General features: G+C 37.7%; 1 protein-coding gene across 1 annotated transcript; it reads right to left on the bottom strand.

The window, feature by feature from the left end:
• Positions 1-11770: 11770 nt before the first annotated feature.
• On the bottom strand, positions 11771-18657 carry LOC145797609 (uncharacterized). Its single transcript, XM_082884987.1, has 4 exons — positions 18268-18657; positions 18042-18211; positions 14657-17958; positions 11771-12156 (listed from the first exon to the last, which is right to left on the bottom strand). The coding sequence occupies exons 1-4, from the start codon at positions 18655-18657 to the stop codon at positions 11771-11773; spliced, it is 4248 nt and encodes a 1415-aa protein (XP_082741113.1).
• Positions 18658-19580: the final 923 nt, after the last annotated feature.

Genomic DNA, 19580 nt, shown 5'->3' with positions numbered 1-19580 from the left:
GTGCCTCCTTCTCTTTTGCTTCTTTTTCTTCGGCCTTGGCGACCTTGGCAATGTTCTTGGCAGCTTCAGCACGATCTTCAGCTTTGCTTTGGGCCAGTTGGGCTGCTTTGGCCTGGTCCAACAAGCTTCGGATGTGAGCCTCGGACTGGTTTAGAGAGGAAAGGAGCTTGGCAGCATCCTTAGTTTTCTTGGTCAACTCCTTCTTAAACTCCTTGGCTTTGACCGTGAAGGAGTGACCCTGCTGAATGGCCTGCGAGAAAGAAAACAAAAAATTTGTTAAGTATAAAACTCATAAGTTGGAGAATTGAATGAGAAGGAACAAAGTATAAAGACTTACCAAAACGTAGTGCTACAACATCAAAGTATAGTTCTCATACTCTGTTAGCTTGGCCATTCGATTGAGGTCAGCTGGTAAGAGAACGACGGTAGAGAGGGCGGCGCCGACTTCTACGTTGTCAAGCGCGCTGTCCCCAGCCAACAAAGGTCGGTCTCCCCCCATGACTGTCAGAGTCCAAGGCTCGTCGGCATGAAAAATGCCTAGGTAAGCTGTGCCTTCTGACCTCAGCTTCTTCGAAGAAGGTTTCTCGGACGATCCAACCTCGGAAGCCCTATTTTCAGCAGTAGATGATTGTTTCTCGATCTCGGCCAACTTTGAGATTGACACGGCGTCCTTAGACTCGACTTCCGTGGTAGTGGCATTTGTTTTAGCCTTTTTTACCCTTTTAACTTTTGGCTTGGGTTGGGTTTGAGAATGAGAAGAGGAGTAGACAGACACCACTCTAGGGATGTTGGCAAGAAGGTCGTTGGGGACTATTTTGGCATGGCCCATTTCATCGGTTGTAGTGGCGACGGTGACTCTAGAGCCAAAATGAATTGCTGGTAAGGCAATTAGAGGGTTAGTTGGGTTAATCACCGAGGTGTCGGAACCCTGGTGCCTTCTGCTACAAGTTTTTTTGGCTAGGGCGTTAGGTGGAACACGACGTCAGCATTGGTGCTAGGATGGTGGAACCAGTTGGAGTGTAGAGGTTGATGGTTGCTTCGCTGGATCGGATGTGGATCCCTAGTCTGGCCTCGTTGATGAGGTGGCTGGCGAGGTTGTTGCAGTTGGAGGAGATTTGTTTTTTCGAGGGACATCGGGCAAAGGGCTCCAATATGTTGGTATGTAATTAAGAAGGAATGGGGCTTTGCAGTCATCAATGGGAAGGCAGAGAAGTCGGATAAGGTCCGCACTGGAATATGAGTCTAGCGGAAGTTCTTTTCAGGTTGAGGGAGAGCTGCAAAGGCAAAGGGAAAACGTTAGAACATAGTAATAAAAAGACTGCTAAATAAAGTAGTAGAGAAGGGACTTTGGGGAAGGGGAGGAAGGGACTAAGTGCTTACCCTTATTATCCCTAAAAACCTCATGGTACAAGGGGAAGAAGTGGAGCTCGTCGTTTGGCGCAAACTCCCAATTGCCCAAGACAATCAAGTAGTCATCTGCCGCGCCCTTATTTGAGTCTAGAATGTCGACTATCAATTTGTACTGGGTAGATCTCGGCTTGAGATAGTACGTGTAGCCAGAGTTGGTTTTAAGGCCATACATTATGTAGCAGTATTGGATGTCGGATAGTGTTATTCTGGTATTTTGACGGGGTGCCAACTCGGCGATGCCATTAATAATCCTAAAAGAGTTTACAGTTAGTTACATAGGGTTCAGTTTATAATAATGGAGGACCTCCCTAAAAAGGATATCTAAGGGGAACTTGACTCCACCTCAACTATGGAGACTATAGGAAAGGGCATGTAGTCCTCCCCAAGCATGATAAAGTCATCATTTCCAGCCAACCGAAGTTGAACGTCGACTGGGATGGAAAACTCTTGCCTAAAGTACTCTATTTTGGAAGGGGTGTTTACTTTCCACCTAAACATGCCTATTATCTTGGCTAAAGTGGGTTCGGCAAACAGAGTTTTGATAAAACGACTTGGCAAAGGGTTAAGGACCTCAGCTAAAACCTAAAGGCACTAGGGCAAGGATTTTGAAGATCTAAGCCGAAATTTGTTTCAATTTTTCCTAAGTGTATGGGTTCTAAAGCAAATCCCAAACCTAGAGCTACAGAAATGAGAATCAAAGGACACAAATCTGAAAACAAGCAAGAAAACAGAAAGGAACATGATTCAGAATCAGAGGCAATCAAGATTCAAGAATTAAACCAAAGCAGAAATATAGAGAAAACGCAGATATGATTTCAGATATACTGTAGAACAACGTCTAAAGCATTAGGGAAAATCACAAATTTATAGATACAATGGTGACAGATACAATGAAAACATATGGCAAGACTCTAAAGCAAGAACATGGCCAAGAATAGTGGAAGACAACAGTTAAAAAGAAAACATTAAGGACTTATCGAGTGAGACCGACCGAATGGACGCCAGAATAAGGCTTGCCGGAAACAGACGATGGAAAGCTAGTCGGAGAAAGTGATTGCAACGGTTGTAGAGAACTCGAAATAACGGCAATAGAGGTTTGGGAATTTCTAGAGAGAGAAACTCTAAGCAGAAAAGAGAATACGATAATGAGAAGTGAAGAGACAGAGAGAGAGAAAGAATTTTGTCAAAAACACGAAAAAGCAACAAAACATGATGAGACACCTTGGACGGCGTGCCTGCCAGACGGAGTGGTCAGAAGAAACGCAATTCGATAGTGTATGTTAGGTACAGGCCAATGGGATAAAGACACGTAGAAGAAGCGGTTGAAACGAACCATGCATGACAGCTTATGCGCAATTAGAACTCTTGAAATTCTTGAAGTAATGAGACAATAACCTCGGCTAGTGGAACGACTTCGACTGGGATATTTAAAGAACTTGATTCTTGGTTTTTGACCCTTGGCAAAGTGGACATTTGAGTCCTAGGTACTTGAAGCCGACGAAATGATCTCGATCGTGTTGAAGAAATGTAAATTTAGCCGACATGCTATATGGACAAAGCGATGTAAGTTCCATTACCTCAGGTTGCCAAGGTAATAGAACCTAGGGAGCAGTTGTGAGGACGTATTTTGTGCATGACGGCACGTGGCTAAGGTGACGCCGAAGTGTCAGCCGAGGTGTCACGTGGCTTAGTCATGCGCTGAGGTGATCTCAGCTAAGCCAAGGTTATCTGACGAGATACCGAAATCCGATATAAGCGGATAAGGGACAAGAGTCTTAGAACAGGGGAGGATCTCAGTCCGCATAAAGATAAGGCTCAATAAGAGTTTATCTCTATCTAGATAAAGGTCCAGGATGAGCATGAAGCCTGACTCCATTGAAGTGAGGCTTTTATGAGGATCAGGTTACTGCTGGTTATAAAAGCAAGGCACCCTCATGAGTCAAAGGGAAGTTCTTTCTTGTGAGTTTAAGCACAATTTGCTATCTTTGAGAGATATTGATTACTGATTTGATCATCGGAGTGCCCCCGGTTGAATGAACCACCATCGGATTCTCATCTTCTTGTGCAAGTTGTAGGGTTTAATCTATTCTGCCGGTGCTCTCTAGCTGAGTTCCCTGTTTGGTTGTATGGTCAAAAATCAACACTCACAATGAAGTACATTGTAATGGTGAAGAAATTATCCAATTAGTTTGGTATTTATATATTTACATGGACTGCCCTTCAAATTATATAACCTTATGTAATTATTATTATTTTTATTTTAAATAAAATGATTATGTATCTCTTTACTTTAAAATGTGCATGCACTCGGTATGTTTAACTTATGAATAATGGACTGACTTTTTTTTTTTTTTTTTTTTTTTATTTTTTACAATAGCAATAAATGACAAGTATTCGGTTATGAAATAAAATAATGAATTTATAAAAAAAAGTAATGTATTTTTTATTTTAAAATTTTTAATTTTTTAAAGTATACATTTTAGCAAAAAATAATTTAAAATGATAAATTATAGCAATAGTCCTTACATTTTACTTATTATGTTATTTTAGTCCATACATTTTCAATTGATTCAATTTTGACTCTTAATTTGAAATTTTGTATTAATTTGATCCAATTAATAATGTGATTAGTGTTTTTGATGAAAAATGATAATTGGATTAGTTGAGAGTAGGGGTGGGCATACGTCGAGTTTGGGCCGGGCCGACACTACATAATAAGGGACTTTATGTTTGTCCAAGCTCGGCCCGGCCCTAACATGGAGCCTCTATATCTGTCCAAGTCCGGTCTAAAAAATAATTACAAATCTCAAACCCTTCCATCGGGCTATATGTTAAAAAAAAGTTTAAAATATTTCATGATTAAATTTAATCACATATTATATTTCTTAAATAAATATATTGATATCATTATAAATTGAAAGATTCCTTAAATAAATTCAAACACATATCACCACAAATGTGAGTTTCAATAAAATTAACAAAAATAAAGTTTGGATCCCAACAAAAAATATAATTATATTTTAATGTATTATAATTAATTAATTAATTAATTTAATAGCAGGCAGGATCAGCCAAGCTGGGTTAAAAATATAAATTTCAAGCCCAACCCATTAATATTTCAGGCTGAAAATGTTGACCCAATCCAGTCTTATGGGTTAAAACAATGTTCCCAAGCCCTAGAAAAATAGGATTGGGCTGGGCCGACTGGGTGGGTCAACGAGCCAATGCCCATCCCTAATTGAGATTAACTCACTGAATTGAATAAATTTATAATTTTATCTTTAAAAATATGACACGTACTATTATGTATTTATTTTTTATATAAAAATGTCAAGAGTTGTAATCAATTGAATTATATTATGGCAAAATCATAAATTCAAGATAAAAATCAAGTCAATTAAAATTATAGGGATTAAAATAACGCAATGACCAAATTAGAGCATCTCCACTAAAATAGTCAAATTTTTAGTTAAATTTTAACTAAAATTCTATTTTTCTATTTTAGCTAACCATCTTTTTAAATACATTCTCCAACAAATTTTTTATTTTTTATTTTATTTGTTGAGTCATCTTTCTCTAATTATATGTAGCTAATGATTTGATATTCAACTAAAATAATTAGTCAATAATTGAGTTTGGTGGAACGTATTTCTATAGTTTTGTGCTATGAAATAGCTAAGAAAAAACTCTAATGAGCTTGATAATATTTGATAATAATGCTCAAGAACTACTATCATAATTTGTCCAATTAAAAAATTTAACGACAGCGGAACAAAGCCTAAGTCCAACTTTCTTGGTGGTGCGAGACTTCCTAATGTTATATGTTGCTATGCACCAATTAGTGTACTAATTAATGATGTGACATAATTTAAGATGTTTTTAATATTTGTAATTTGTATAATAAGTGGGATCAATAATGATGTCATAACTAGTGTTGGTACATTAGTTATTACATTAATTGGTACATGTAGCATTACTCAATTTATAAACGCTAATGTGTATATAAAATCTATTTAATGTGATATTTTGATCTTATTTTTTTTAAAGAATAATACTATATGTACCAATTAGTGAACTAACTAGTGTATCAATTGATGATGTGACATAATTTAAGAAATTTTTGGTATTTATAATGTAATTAATGAGTGATGTCAATAATAATGTCATAATTAGTATTAATACACTAATTAATATACTAATTATTATATATAATACTACCGTTTTTAAATTTTTTTTTACCACACTAGAGCTCAATTAGACTCCAGTCTCAGAGGAGGTATGAATGTTGAAAAAAGAATTATCTCCTGAAATATCGGATCATTCATTGCGGGTACGTATTCGATTCCTGTTCCTCTTTATTCACATTTTAAATTCACAATCTCTTGCCTTCATTTTCTTGTATCAGGATCCTCTGAAGTATTGGCCCTGAAGTGATCCCTGAAGTGTGTTGATCCAATGGCTGAGAATGTAACTAACCAAAACGTAATTTCAAAAAAAAAAAAAAAAAAAATTGAGTTGATTCAAAATTCCCAAATCATCTGTGATACGTGAAGCATCAGAGATGTGAGAGAGAGAGAGAGAGAGAGAGAGAGAGAGAGAAAAGGGCTGAGAGAAGAGCTTCCGATCCACCCCCGATCACCGTTGCCACGCCGCTGCCGTTGCCATGCCGCTGCCTCGCCATACTCCAACAAATTGAAGGAAAAGAGCACAGGTTTGTTCATCCTCCAAAGTTAAAATATTAGGGCTTTGAATCCAAAAATTAGGGAAAATCTGAACTTGGTACACTCTGTCATTGTAAATGTGATCATGATGTTTATACAAGAATCTTTGTGTATGTAGTGTTTTGTTAATTCAAAGTTGAATCTATGGTGACGTTTCAAATCTAATGAATATTTACGAATCTGATTTCTTCATGTTCTTCCATACAATTTTTTATTTTATTTTATTTTATTTTAATCCATACAATTTTTTATTTTATTTTATTTTATTTTAATTTTTGTTCTCTGTTTGCTTTTAGTTTAATTTTACTTGGCCTTTGGAATTTTGTTTTTTGAGATATGGTTAAAAAAAATTTGAATTTCATATAAGATCTGACATTGGGGGAAGGGAAATGTTTCGGTAGGTCAAAATTTTCAATTGTAGTACAAAAACCGTATTGAAAAATTCTTGAATAGAACAATGATTTGTGAGAAATTTAACAAACTTATGTGTGAATTAGAAATTGAAAGCCTTATTTTTGGTGTTTTGGTACCAGAACTGGGTATATTTTATTCTTCAATTTGCAATTGGATCTTTGTGGGTATGATGATGATAGTTGTTACAGGGCTAATCTTTTTATTTACCTCTCATTCTATTGAGGCTTTGGAATTCCGTAGACATATTGGAATTTAGAGTCTGAAAAGATATTTCCTGTTTCACATCATTTGCTACTTTGAGATGACAAAAAGTGTGTACATATTTCGTGTATTTGGATTATGGATTTTAAGGAAAAAATATTTGATAACTTATTGTTCAAGGGGACAACTCAAATTTAAATTTGGATGTTCATTGACTTTGAGAGTTTTGTTGTGACTCATGATAAATTATAATGGATTTGAAATAACAATGCACATATTCTAATTGGGTAAAATCATAGGAAAATACTTATCTTCTAACTCAAATCTTTCTTCCCCATTCGTTTTTTCAGTCTATCAATAATAATCAACTCTCCTACATTTTTAGAAAAGTTTAATCCTGATAATGCCTACTTATTCTAAAGGGTTCATGCACATATTGGAAAAGATTCATGCATACTTATTCTGATAATGCCTTTCATAAATCAAAACAACATATTTACCATATCTAAACCATTTCATACCAATAAGAAATATATATCAAAATCCACTGATCAAAGTTGGTTGTAGACTTTGATTTCCCCCCCCCCCAAAAAAAAACTGATTACTTAATGCTCGATATTAGTTTTGCAGGTTATGGGCAAAACTATTTTATAGATGAGACTTCAACTTATGGATAAATCATTGGATCACAATACCACACAGAGCATGACTGAATATTTATAAATTCCCTACTCCCATTACCCATTTCATGTACTTATTTACCTTTATAGATGGCAGGATTCACTCCCATTACCCATTTCATGTGATTTAGAATTTGAGTCCTACTCATTTTTGTTCCATTTGTTATGTCAGGTAAAAAAATGTCAACATCAAATGCATCTATGATTGATATTAGCGAAATTCAGTTTAGTAATCGGAAATGTCGTTGCGGGGTGAGAGCAGCATTCAGGATTTCAGAGTCAAAGGACAATCCGGGGATGGTATACTTTGCTTGCCCTTCAAACAACACCAATGGATGCGGCTTCTTTCAGTGGTGGATGCCTGTACACAAGCAGCGTCAATGGTTGAAGATGATAAGGGAGGAAAGTGACGACAATTGTAATATCAACCCTTTGGTCAACGAAGTGATTGTATCCAATGATGAGCTGAAAGAGATAGTTACAAAGCTTACGAAAGAATGTAAACAAATGGTTGTAGGGATTAGACAACTTCAGAAAAAGTTGCACTATGCCATTGTAATAATGTTATTTGGATTTGGACTTCTTTTGTTGTTTAAAAATTAAGTGTAATTTAAATTCGGATTTAAACTTCGCCTTTTGTGAACTAAATATTATGTGTAAATGAAGTTGGTTGTTGACTTCTTTTGTTTGTTTGGATTGTTGGTTTGGATTGTTGGTATGGTATGTTACCATTTTTTGTGCTTCTAGTTTATGTTGTTATTGAAGATATGAAGGACAATGGTCCATGTATACATATATAGAATTCCATGGACTGTTGTCATTTGTTTACTTTGATGTAAATCAAGACCCTCCAATGATCTATATCCTCATGTGATGCTCAGATTTGTGTCCCACTCAATTTCAGACCATTGTTATGACCAAACATGTATTTTCAGATTTTAAGAAATTCAAATGGAATAATGTTTTATTCAAATTGAAGGGTTATAATGATTGAGCAACATATCAGCACATATTTGATTGAGCAACATATCAGCACAGATTTGGTTTATTTGGTTTACATATCAGCACATATCAACATATCAGCCCAAATAAACTTATTTTTTGCTGATATCAAACTAGAATGAGATTCTCATGATTTGAACATAACGTAAATTTCAGCAACATATTTCAACAACTTTGAGCACCGTTTCAGTACATATTTCAGCAACATATCAACACAAATTTTAGCAACGTATCAGCACATATTTGAGCACCATTTGAACCAAATTTCAGCAACATATCAGCCCAACTTTGAGCATCATTTCAGCACATATTTCAGCAACATATCAACACAAATTTCAGCAACATATCAGCACAAATTTGAGCACCATTTCAACCAAATTTCAGCAACATATCAGCCCAAATTTAAGCACCATTTCAGCACATATTTCAGCAACATATCAGCACCAATTTCAGCATTATTTCAACCAAATTTCAGCAACATATCAGCCCAAATTTAAGCACCATTTCAGCACATATTTCAACAACATATCAGCACAAATTTCAGAAACATATCAGCACCAATTTTAGCATCATTTCAACCAAATTTCAACAACATATGAGCAGAAATTTGAGCACCATTTCAACCAAATTTCAGCAACATATCAACATAAATTTCAGCACCATTTCAGCACATATTTCAACAACATATCAACATTCACATAAAAAAAGGTTAAGGTCATTTCAACATTCAAATTTCAGTACAATCTGCCAAGTCTTCAATATTACATATCCAACAAAAAGGTTTACAAATTTCTCAAATTTCTACATTAACATAAAAAGTGTTCAATATTACATATCCAACAAAAAAAATTCAACGCTACGATATTGACATGTGATCCACATTCCCATGGCCTGGGCCACGCCCACGACCACGCCCATGCCCATATAGTACCTAAAAAAGAAAACAAATATATATAAGGAACCATAAAATAAAATGGAACTTTAAATGAATGAATGGCAAGATAAAAGAGGATTGGTGAAAAATAAATTACTTCACTATATGCAAGACTATTCGAGGCTTGCGAGTCATAACCACTTGCATTGTTAAGCAAGGCTTGATAGCTTCCATGGACCAAATACATTGATGGCATTGAAAAATGCATATTGTGACGAAGAAAACTTGGCCGCAACAATAACAAACACATATCAATTTAAAATGGTACAAAATATTTACAAATAAGTCATAATAAAACTTCTTACTAAAGTAACTTACATCATAGGCGGGATACATAAATTGAGTAGATGAAGCATTAACTTGAGGAACACACGTCGAGAATGGAGGAAGTTGAGGAGAACTTATTGAAAATAAAGGAGCTGATTGAGGAATACTCGGTGAAAATGAGGGAGATGGTTCAGGAGCACTCGCCAAAAATAAGGGAGGAGGTTGAGGAGCAACAGACATGGGAGTTTGAGAAGCATTGTGTGAACTAGGTTGAGGAGCAACAAACATGGGAGTTTGAGAAGCATTATGTGAACTTGTTTTATTTTCGGCGAGTGCTCCTGAACCATCTCCCTCATTTTCACCGAGTATTCCTCAATCAGCTCCTTTATTTTCAATAAGTGCTCCTCAACTTCCTCCATTCTCAACGTGTGTTCCTCAAGTTAATGCTTCATCTACTCAATTTATGTATCCCGCCTATGATGTAAGTTACTTTAATAAGAAGTTTTATTATGACTTATTTTGTAAATATTTTGTACCATTTTAAATTGATATGTGTTTGTTATTGTTGCAGCCAAGTTTTCTTCGTCACAATATGCATTTTTCAATGCCATCGATGTATTCGGTCCATGGAAGCTATCAAGCCTTGCTTAACAATGCAAGCGGTTATGACTCGCAAGCCTCGAATAGTCCTGCATATAGTGAAGTAATTTATTTTTCACCAATCCTTTTTTATCTTGCCATTCATTCATTTAAAGTTCCATTTTATTTTATGGTTCCTTATATATATTTGTTTTCTTTTTTAGGTACTATATGGGCATGGGCGTGGTCGTGGGCGTGGCCAAGGCCATGGGAATGTGGATCACACTTCAATATCGTAGCGTTGAATTTTTTTGTTGGATATGTAATATTGAACACTTTTCATGTTAATGTAGAAATTTGAGAAATTTGTAAACTTTTTTGTTGGATATGTAATATTGAAGACTTGGCAAATTGTACTGAAATTTGAATGTTGAAATGACCTTAACCTTTTTTTATGTGAATGTTGACATGTTGTTGAAATATGTGCTGAAATGGTGCTAAAATTTGTGTTGATATGTTGCTGAAATTTGGTTGAAATGGTGCTCAAATTTCTGCTCATATGTTGCTGGAATTTGGTTGAAATGATGCTGAAATTGGTGCTGATATGTTTCTGAAATTTGTGCTGATATGTTGTTGAAATATGTGCTGAAATGGTGCTCAAATTTGGGCTGATATGTTGCTGAAATTTGGTTGAAATAATGCTGAAATTGGTGCTGATATGTTGCTGAAATATGTGCTGAAATGGTGCTTAAATTTGGGCTGATATGTTGCTGAAATTTGGTTGAAATGGTGCTCAAATTTGTGCTGATATGTTGCTAAAATGGTGCTCAAAGTTGGGCTGATATGTTGCTGAAATTTGGTTCAAATGGTGCTCAAATATGTGCTGATATGTTGCTGAAATTTGTGTTGATATGTTGCTGAAATATGCACTGAAATGGTGCTCAAAGTTGTTGAAATATGTTGCTGAAATTTACGTTATGTTCAAATCATGGGAATCTCATTCTAGTTTGATATCAGCAAAAAATAAGTTTATTTGGGCTGATATGTTGATATGTGCTGATATGTAAACCAAATAAATCAAATCTGTGCTGATATGTTGCTCAATCAAATATGTGCTGATATGTTGCTCAATTATTATAACCCTTCAATTTGAATAAAACATTATTCCATTTGAATTTCTTAAAATCTGAAAATACATGTTTGGTCATAACAATGGTCTGAAATTGAGTGGGACACAAATCTGAGCATCACATGAGGATATAGATCATTGGAGTGTCCTGATTTACATCAAAGTAAACAAATGGCAACCGTCCATAGAATTCTATATATGTATACATGGACCATTGTCCTTCATATCTTCAATAACAACATAAACTAGAAGCACAAAAAACAGTAACATACCATACCAACAATCCAAACCAATAATCCAAACAAACAAAAGAAGTCAACAACCAACTTCATTTACACATAATATTTAGTTCACAAAAGGCGAAGTTTAAATCCGAATTTAAATTACACTTAATTTTTAAACAACAAAAGAAGTCCAAATCCAAATAACATTATTACAATGCGTAGTGCAACTTTTTCTGAAGTTGTCTAATCCCTACAACCATTTGTTTACTTTCTTTCATAAGCTTTGTAACTATCTCTTTCAGTTCATCATTGGATACAATCACTTCATTGACCAAAGGGTTGATATTACAATTGTCATCACTTTCCTCCCTTATCATCTTCAACCATTGACGCTGCTTATGTACAGGTATCCACCATTGAAAGAAGTCGCATCCATTGGTGTTGTTTGAAGGGCAAACAAAGTATACCATCCCCGGATTGTCCTTTGACTCTGAAATCCTGAATGCTGCTCTCACCCCGCAACGACATTTCCGATTACTAAACTGAATTTCGCTAATATCAGTCATAGATGCATTTGATGTTGACATTTTTTTACCTGACATAACAAATGGAACAAAAATGAGTAGGACTCAAATTCTAAATCACATGAAATGAGTAATGGGAGTGAATCCTGCCATCTATAAAGGTAAATAAGTACATGAAATGGGTAATGGGAGTAAGGAATTTATAAATATTCAGTCATGCTCGTGTGGTATTATGATCCAATGATTTGTCCATAAGTTGAAGTCTCATCTATAAAATAGTTTTGCCCATAACCTACAAAACTAATATCGAGCATTAAGTAATCAGTTTTGGGGGGGGGGGGGGAAATCGAAGTCTACAACCAACTTTGATCAGTGGATTTTGATATATATTTCTTATTGGTATGAAATGTTTAGATATGGTAAATATGTTGTTTTGATTTATGAAAGGCATTATCAGAATAAGTATGCATGAATCCTTTCCAATATGTGCATGAACCCTTTAGAATAAGTAGGCATTATCAGGATTAAACTTTTCTAAAAATGTAGGAGAGTCGATTATTATTGATAGACTGAAAAAACGAATGGGGAAGAAAGATTTGAGTTAGAAGATAAGTATTTTCCTATGATTTTACCCAATTAGAATATGTGCATTGTTATTTCAAATCCATTATAATTTATCATGAGTCACAACAAAACTCTCAAAGTCAATGAACATCCAAATTTAAATTTGAGTTGTCCCCTTGAACAATAAGTTATCAAATATTTTTTCCTTAAAATCCATAATCCAAATACACGAAATATGTACACACTTTTTGTCATCTCAAAGTAGCAAATGATGTGAAACAGGAAATATCTTTTCAGACTCTAAATTCCAATATGTCTACGGAATTCCAAAGCCTCAATAGAATGAGAGGTAAATAAAAAGATTAGCCCTGTAACAACTATCATCATCATACCCACAAAGATCCAATTGCAAATTGAAGAATAATTATACCCAGTTCTGGTACCAAAAACACCAAAAATAAGGCTTTCAATTTCTAATTCACACATAAGTTTGTTAAATTTCTCACAAATCATTGTTCTATTCAAGAATTTTCCAATACGATTTTTGTACTACAATTGAAAATTTTGACCTACCAAAACATTTCCCTTCCCCCAATGTCAGATCTTATATGAAATTCAAATTTTTTTTAACCATATCTCAAAAAACAAAATTCCAAAGGCCAAGTAAAATTAAACTAAAAGCAAACAGAGAACAGAAATTAAAATAAAATAAAATAAAATAAAAAATTGTATGGATTAAAATAAAATAAAATAAAATAAAAAATTGTATGGAAGAACATGAAGAAGTAAGATTCGTAAATATTCATTAGATTTGAAACGTCACCATAGATTCAACTTTGGATTAACAAAACACTACATACACAAAGATTCTTGTATAAACATCATGATCACATTTACAATGACAGAGTGTACCAAGTTCAGATTTTCTCTAATTTTTGGATTCAAAGCCCTAATATTTTAACTTTGGAGGATGAACAAACCTGTGCTCTTTTCCTTCAATCTGTTGGAGTATGGCGAGGCAGCGGCGTGACAGCGGTGATCGGGGGTGGATCGGAAGCTCTTCTCTCAGCCCTATTCTCTCTCTCTCTCTCTCTCTCTCTCTCTCTCTCTCTCTCGTCTCTGATGCTTCACGTATCATAGATGATTTAGGAATTTTGAATCAACTCAATTTTTTAAAAATTTTTTTTTTTGAAATTACGTTTTGGTTAGTTACATTCTCAACCATTGGATCAACACACTTCAGGGATCACTTCAGGGCCAATACTTCAGAGGATCCTGATACACCAAATAACGCCACTGACTTTATTCTACTCTTTGTCAGGACTCTCCCACTCCTACTCACCTACAAGTCTAATTCGATGATTATCGTTTCGCTTTTTTGCAATTTCTCACCAGCCAAACAGTCATAAATGGAAATCTACGGAATATTGTCTAACAATTCATTATGAATTAGGTCAAAATTCGGTGATTTCTCGGTTCCCAAAGCCACAACACCTAGCCAGATTCCCGCCCTAATTGCTTTCGTGGGAAATGATTTCATTTGAATTTTTTTTAATTGATTAGTATTAAAATATATTGCTTTTCAGGGATTGCAATTCAGTCCACAAATTCAATATCCAACTATGAACAGTATGAGAAACCCTTGAGGTGTGTGTGATGAGATTTATTCAATGTTTTCATCAGTTTATATTTGCTTATAAAAGTTTGACTTTTATGGTTCCGTGTTTGTTTGATGCATATCCCTGAATTGGAGGTGCGAAGATGCTTTGATTCCCATAAACTATAGCCATTGATTTTTATAGCTTGTCACGAATTGCTTCCAGAAACTTGGTTTGACAGATAGATGGGTATTTGTTTTTTTTTTTTTTAGAGGGGAAAAACCCAAGGAGAATTACAAAGCTTCAGAAAAAACTAAAGGAAATACATCGAAAGGGACTTTTTCCATCCAGATAGATGGTCCAGAACTCTTAAGTGCCTACTAAGCTAGGCTATGGGCAACACGATTGCCCAGGCGAGGAGTATGAGAAACATTCCATTTTAGAAAGCAATGGCCCTTTGCAATAGCGTCTTGAAGAACATGACCGTAGGAGCATAACAATGGATCTGCAGCTTGAAGAGCTCGAATGATGTTGAGCGAATCCCCTTCTAAGTGAACATCAAGAATGCCCAGGTCCATAGAAAAATGCACCGCTCGTTGAGCTGCAAAAGCCTCAGCACAATTTGCATCACCCCAGCAATCAATCCTCTCTGACAAAGCCGCAATAACCGCATCGGCATGGTCCCGAATAATAACACCAACTCCAACTGCCATGAGGTGATTGAACACAGCACCATCAAAATTAACTTTGTAAAACCCATCAATTGGAGCGACCCAACAAACAGGATCCTCAAAGACTGGTGCACTTATGGGTCGATGATTCGCAAGAGAGAAGTCATGTAATAGTTCACACACCCAAAGCACTATATCCTCCGCTGAGCGAACGACTTCATTGAAGATGGCTTGATTGCGAGCGCTCCACAAACCCCAACAAAGCGAAAAAAATAGGCCAAGCCCATATTCATCAACTCTATTGCCAATCACCGAAACCCATTGAGAAAAATCTGTACAATTCCAAGATTGAACTTCAAATCGCAGCGGGCTTAATTCCCACACCCGTTTCGCAACATGACAATCACGAACACAGTGCAACAAAGTCTCTGGACAGTTGGGACAGAGAACACAATTTCCAGCCACAGAAACATGCCTACGACGCAACAAATCGGAAGTGGGGATGATATTCAAAGAAGCTCTCCATGCAAAGAATTTAATTTTGTTCGGAATTCGAAGATACCAAAGTTTCTTCCAAAAGTGTTGTTGCTCAAATCCTCCATCCGAACAGCCGGGATGATTATTTGAGCACATAAGAGCAACTTGTAAATGATAGGCCGATTTTACCGAAAAAAGACCATTCCGAGTGTAATGCCACACTAACGTGTCAGGAGGTAGAACTGGGCATAAAGGAATTTGTTGAATAACCTCAACGTCAATCGGAAGAAAAAACTCTTTGCAAAGGTCTAAATTCCAGCAACGCTGAACCGGATCAATAATAGAACAGACCATTTGGTGGTCGTCACCTGCTGGAGAAGATATTAACTGAAAAGAGTGTGGCCTAGGAACCCATTTGTCACCCCAAAGATGAACACTTTGCCCGTCCCCTATACGCCATCGAAGACCCGCCCGAAGCAATGGTTTAGCATCAAAAATGCTGCGCCAAGTGAAAGATGGATTAGACCCAATCGAAGACGGCAAGAAGTCTGCATGAGGGAAATACTTAGCACGTAGAAGACTGGCCAATAACGAATTAGGAAACTTCATCAAGCGCCAGCCTTGCTTCGCAAGCATGGCTGTGTTAAAAGCCGCCAACTTCCGAAAACCCAACCCACCAACCCACTTTGGTGTACACAAAGCCTCCCAACTCTTCCAATGTATTTTCCTGGTATTGTCAAAATGTCCCCACCAATAGCAACTCACCATGGAATCCATCTCGGAACATAAAGTTTCCGGGATGCGGAAACACGACATAACATAGGTTGGTATGGCCTGAGCAACTGCCTGGATCAAAACATGACGACCTGCTGCAGATATGAACTTCTCTTTCCATCCGTTGAGCCGCGACCACAAACGATCTTTGATAAACTGAAACACCTCACGCTTGGTGCGCCCAACAAAATACGGAAGACCCACATATTTGCCGTTCACCACCGTAGTGCCAACATGTAAAACCTGACGAAGTTCCTCTCTTAATTCCGCCCCCACATTAGCACTGAAACTAATAGATGTCTTGCTAAAATTAACCTTCTGACCTGAAGCTAATTCATATTTTTTGAGAATGCGCTCAACCATCAACACTTCCTCTACAGTCGCATTACCAAATAAGAGGCTGTCATCCGCAAATAGAAGATGTGAAATCTTCGGGCTGCCACGGCATATGCCTATCCCAGTAAGTCTATTATCAAGCTCCGCCTGCCGAATCAACGAAGAAAGACCTTCCGCACAGAGGACAAATAGATAAGGGGACAAAGGACAACCTTGACGTAGGCCATTGCAAGGGCGAAAAGATCTTGTTGGTTTACCATTCAAAATGATCGAATACGAGACTGTCGAAACACATCGCATAATAGTTTGGACAAACCGGCCATCCATTCCCATCTTTAACATAATCTGACGAAGAAAATCCCATTCGATACGATCATAGGCTTTGTTCATGTCCAATTTTAATGCAAAGTGCCCCGTACGACCATGCTTTTGATTTTTCATGTAATGAAATACTTCAAATGCTGACAAAACATTATCGGTAATAAGACGCCCAGATACAAAGCCACTTTGATTGATGAAGATGACAGAAGGCAACACAAGCTTGAGCCGATTCGCCAGAACCTTACTAATCAGCTTGTAGACAACATTGCACAAACTGATTGGACGAAAGTCAGACACTCTTTTCGGATTCGGAACCTTCAGAATTAACACAATAAAAGTGTCATTAATAATGTTCATAGGCTCGTGTCGGTTAAGAATTCCCAAAACAGCCCCAGTTACTTGTGACCCAATATTCGGCCAAAAACGTTGATAGAACAACGCATGTTTACCATCCGGGCCCGGCGCCTTTGTGGGATGCATTTGAGCTAAAGCCGTGTCCACCTCGGCAGATGTGAATTCACCACCCAACATTCTATTTAAATCGTCGGATACCCACGAGGTAGTAGTGTCAAGAACATCTTGAATACCCTGAGGGGTTTCCGAAGTGAATAGGCTTTCGAAATAGTGCACAGCGATATCCTCCATTCGACGTAAATCAGTACACCATAGTGATTGCTCATTTTCCAAACCTATAATCAATTTCTTTTTATGCCGCTGGTTTGCTTTGGCATGAAAAAAAGAAGTATTGCGATTGCCATCTTTTAACCAATTGGCACGAGAGCGTTGACACCAAAATATTTCTTCTCTATGTAGAAGTTCGTCAACATGTTGACGAAGAGCAAAAAAAGAAACCTGTTCCGATTCGGACATGGAAGTCAGGTCCTCTAGTCTTTGAAGCTCCTTAATCTTATCACTAATGGTATTCTGAAAGGCGCCAAATTTCCGACGGCCCCACGTCGATAAACGGGCTCCAATGACGTCAAGGTTTGATCGAATACCTTCAATTGTAGGTGTCGATTGCCGTAGCCAATTTTGAAGGACAATAGATTCACATTCATCATCCCGCAACCACATTGCTTCAAAACGATAAGGTCGACGTCGTCCACAATGATCCACTGGGATATTTTTGAGCCTACTAAATCAAGCAATAAGGGGTTGTGATCTGAAGTCGTGCATACCAGATTATGTACCGTTGCCAAGGGAAATAATTGCAACCACGCCAAGGTAGCCACACCACGATCCAATCTCTCCCGAATGAGTCCTTGCTGGCGGTTATTGGCCCATGTGAATTTGGGTCCGCGATAGCCAAGATCCGCTAGAGAACACTCTTTGAGAACATGTTGAAAAGCACTCATCTGGACACCACTACGTTCACCCATGCCAACCTTTTCATATGAGAATAAAATTTCATTGAAATCACCAATAACAAGCCATGGCAGACTTGACAAACTCGATAGTCGTCGCAATAATTCCCACGAATCCCGTCGGTGAGATGCCATGGGATGACCATAAAAGCCCTTGTAAACTGCCACGGTGCTGAACCCAAACCAGAGTCTACAACAGCATCAATATGTCCAGTAGAATAGCTTTTAATCGAGACTTGAATATCACTCTGCCAAAGAAGAGCTAAACCACCCGCAAAGCCTACTCGGTCTACCGTAAAAGCACCAGAAAAACCAATCCTACACCGTAAGCTTTCAAGCTTACGCCCAATACTTTTAGTCTCCATGAGGAAAACTAGAGCGGGATCTTCAGATTTCAACATGCGTTGAAGGTCGCAAACTGTCTGTGGGTTCCCAAGCCCACGACAGTTCCAACTTAAGCAATTCATAATGATTGGCGGTGCTGCTCCGCAGCATCCGCCATGACAAATTCTGTGGGGACCAGACGTGGTGCCAGAGAATCATGGCAGAAACGTTTTGCCCTTGGAGAGACACCCTCTTTAAGGTTTGTATGTATCTTCCGTTTGCGCCCATCAGTCAACAAGGTAGGCAGGAGAGAAAGAGGGGCATTGTGCACCCGTGGTTTTCTGCCTTTCTTAAGATTCGGACAGACCAAACCTTTGCTTTTTCCCAGCTGGACGGGATTAGGCAGCCCCAAAGCAGAGGAAGTGGACAAAGAATTAGTTGGCCTTGAAAAAGGCACATCCAATTCTATAACTGTGACATCCACTAAAGGGCCACTAACCAACTCCATTTTCTGAGCCTCAGATGCTATTCCCTTAGCATCAATAACTGACAAAGTCAATTTTGAATTTGAAATTGAGCGGGTAGGAGCCTGCCCATCATTTTCGGCAAGATGATCCCCACCAACGACAACTGCCACCGTATTCGGAGGAAGGGGAGCGTTACAAGGGGTAACCATCTGCGAAGTGGGAGAATGGTTCATTCCTCGGCCAACCGGCGAACCACTAGGGATCAACTCCGACGGTTCGAATTGGCAAGGTCGTAGAGCACTTCCACCTCCAAACACAGAAACCAGTGGAGAGTCAAGGCTAACAGGTTCTTCCTCGACGGGTTCGGAAGGGCGAGAAGACCCCTTGCCCTTGCCCAATGCCATGTCTGCCCGCAGCCAAGGGCCATACTGAAACCGAGTAGTATTATCCACCGCAGAACCCAGCAAATGTGTGGCACAATCACGCGTCCCATGGCCAAGAATACCACAAGCAAAATAGAAATTGGGTAATCCAGCGGCTATCCTACGGGGGTCGTGCCAGTGACAAAGTCGTAATGCCACTACCCCGCCCAGCTATGC

The sequence above is a fragment of the Camellia sinensis genome, chromosome 8, assembly GCF_055761805.1.
Source record: "Camellia sinensis isolate YWXY chromosome 8, ASM5576180v1, whole genome shotgun sequence".
Taxonomy (NCBI): Eukaryota; Viridiplantae; Streptophyta; class Magnoliopsida; order Ericales; family Theaceae; genus Camellia; species Camellia sinensis.
This window is presented reverse-complemented; position numbering and strand designations above follow the sequence as displayed.

Coding starts and splice junctions, on each gene's coding strand:
- LOC145797609 (XM_082884987.1), bottom strand. CDS start 18,657: ATGAATTGCTTAAGTTGGAACTGTCGTGGGCTTGGGAACCCACAGACA. Junction 18,212..18,267: donor ACGACTATCGAGTTTGTCAA/GTCTGCCATGGC, acceptor TCATATGAAAAG/GTTGGCATGGGTGAACGTAG. Junction 12,157..14,656: donor TTCTCATACTCCTCGCCTGG/GCAATCGTGTTG, acceptor TTGTTATGTCAG/GTAAAAAAATGTCAACATCA.